The sequence below is a fragment of the Temnothorax curvispinosus genome, unplaced genomic scaffold (assembly GCF_003070985.1).
Source record: "Temnothorax curvispinosus isolate PA1 unplaced genomic scaffold, ASM307098v1 QBEX01002154.1, whole genome shotgun sequence".
In the NCBI taxonomy this organism is placed as follows: Eukaryota; Metazoa; Arthropoda; class Insecta; order Hymenoptera; family Formicidae; genus Temnothorax; species Temnothorax curvispinosus.
Window position 1 is genome coordinate 3784 of NW_020211934.1, and position 2247 is coordinate 6030.

Consider the following 2247-nt stretch of genomic DNA (forward strand, 5'->3'; position numbering starts at 1 on the left):
ATCAAATTAAGATTCATCGACTCGTACAAATTTCTTAGCACGAGTCTCGAAAAATTAGCATCCTTCCTCGATAAGAATAAGTTAAAAATTATACGTTCAAAATTTTCCGCGTTATCCGACCAAGATTTCGAATTATTGACGCGAAAAGGTGTCTTTCCATACGAGTACATTGACTGCGTCGAAAAGTTGGAGGATACGTGTTTACCATCGCGCGACTCGTTTTACAGTTCATTGACAGGCGACACCGTATCCGAGAGCGATTACGCGCACGCCGTCAACGTCTGGCAGCGGTTCTCCATTCGAACGCTCGGTGACTACAGCGATCTGTATCTAAAGATCAATGTCTTGCTGTTGGCCGATATCTTTGAAAATTTTCGCGATAGCTGCGTCGCGAGTTATGGACTCGATCCGGCGTATTATTACACTCTACCGGGGTTTACGTGGGACGCTATGTTGAAGCATACGGGTATCAATTTCGAACTGCTCACGGACATTGACATGGTCATGTTCATCGAACGCGGTATTCGCGGTGGTTTGAGTCAATGTTCAAACAGATACGCGGTGGCCAATAACAGGTACATGCAATCTTATGATACATCGAAACCATCGTCGTACCTGATGTATTTCGACGTAAACAACTTGTACGGTTGGGCAATGTGCCAACCATTGCCATATGCAGATTTTCGATGGGTCGAAGACGTCTCGAATTTCGAGTTTAGCGCGATCGCTTTGGATTCGCCCACGGGTTACATTCTCGAAGTCGATCTAGAGTATCCGCAGAATAAACACGACGCGCACGCCGACTTACCGTTCTGTCCGACGCGCGATAAACCACCCAGCAAACGGCAGGACAAACTTCTCGCCACGCTGTACGATAAGAAGCGTTATGTCATACACTACGGCAACCTACAGCAATGCACGCGCCACGGTCTTCGCATCACAAAAATTCATCGCGTATTACAATTCGCTCAATCTCCATGGCTCCGCAATTACATCGAACTTAATACAAAATTTAGAACACAGGCCAAAAACGATTTTGAGAAAAATCTGTATAAATTGATGAACAACGCGGTTTTCGGGAAAACGATGGAGAACGTTCGAAATCACGTTGATGTAAAATTATTATCAAAGTGGAAAGGTAGATACGGCGCGGAGGCACTGATCTCGAAACCAAATTTTCACAGCAGGAGCGTTTTTTCGGAAAATCTGATAGCCGTTGAACTGCGAAAACTCAAGGTTAAATTTGACAAACCTATTTACGTCGGCATGTGCATTCTCGACATATCGAAAGTCTGTTTGTACGAATTTCATCACGAGTACATGTCTCCCCTGTATCGCGACAAGTGTAGAATTATGTACACCGATACGGACAGTCTGATATATCACGTAGAATGCGAGGATGTGTACATGAACATGAAACGCGATATCGCTAAATTCGACACGAGCGATTACGCGATCAACAACGCGTACGGTATCCCACTCGCCAATAAAAAAATTCCGGGCTTGATGAAAGATGAAAACAACGGTGCGATTATGACCGAATTCGTCGGACTCAGGGCGAAGATGTATGCCTTGCGAGTGGACGGTAAGAAAGACTGTAAAAAAGCGAAAGGTGTTAAGAGCAACGTCGTAGCCAGGTCGATAACGTTCGACGATTACACGAGATGTCTGCGAGACGAAATTGAAATGATGCGACGGCAGGCTTGCATAAGGTCCGAAAAACACGAGGTGTACACCGTGTCCGAAACAAAAATCGCTCTGAGTCCGTACGACGACAAGCGATACATTATACCTAATTCGACCGATACGTTACCGTGGGGACATTATCAAATACCTTTGTAACGTGTGTATAAAATGTATAACGTATGTATTGTATAACGTATGTATAGTATAACGTATGTATAGTATAGTATAACGTATGAATTATATTATATGTAGTAACGTATTGTGAGAGTATTATATTACAGTATTGGAAAGAATATTAATTAATAAATAAATATATTGCACACATATGTGTATTTCAAACATTTACATGTATTACATATTGCATATTTTTATGTTATGAATAAAAAAAAAGTTTGCACAAAATTAAATAACATTATCCTTGGATATCCATGAGTTGTGCGATCCATCAAATCCCAGCCATTTAACGTAAACCTCGTCGCCCCTCCTGCGCAGTACTTTCTCCACGAGATACACGTCCGGATAAGTCGCGCGATGCAACTCGTGTTCGTAGAACCCTCCAGA

The 2247-nt window shown here is 42.7% G+C and overlaps 1 protein-coding gene across 1 annotated transcript in view; it reads left to right on the forward strand.

The window, feature by feature from the left end:
* LOC112468839 overlaps positions 1-1951 on the forward strand; it is a 3949-nt gene extending 1998 nt beyond the window's left edge. The window contains exons 3-5 of the mRNA XM_025038201.1: positions 555-901; positions 1391-1712; positions 1939-1951. Of these exons, the coding sequence (XP_024893969.1) occupies positions 555-901; positions 1391-1712; positions 1939-1951 (682 nt within the window). The remainder of the gene's footprint in view (positions 1-554; positions 902-1390; positions 1713-1938) is intronic.
* The last annotated feature ends 296 nt before the right edge of the window (positions 1952-2247 follow it).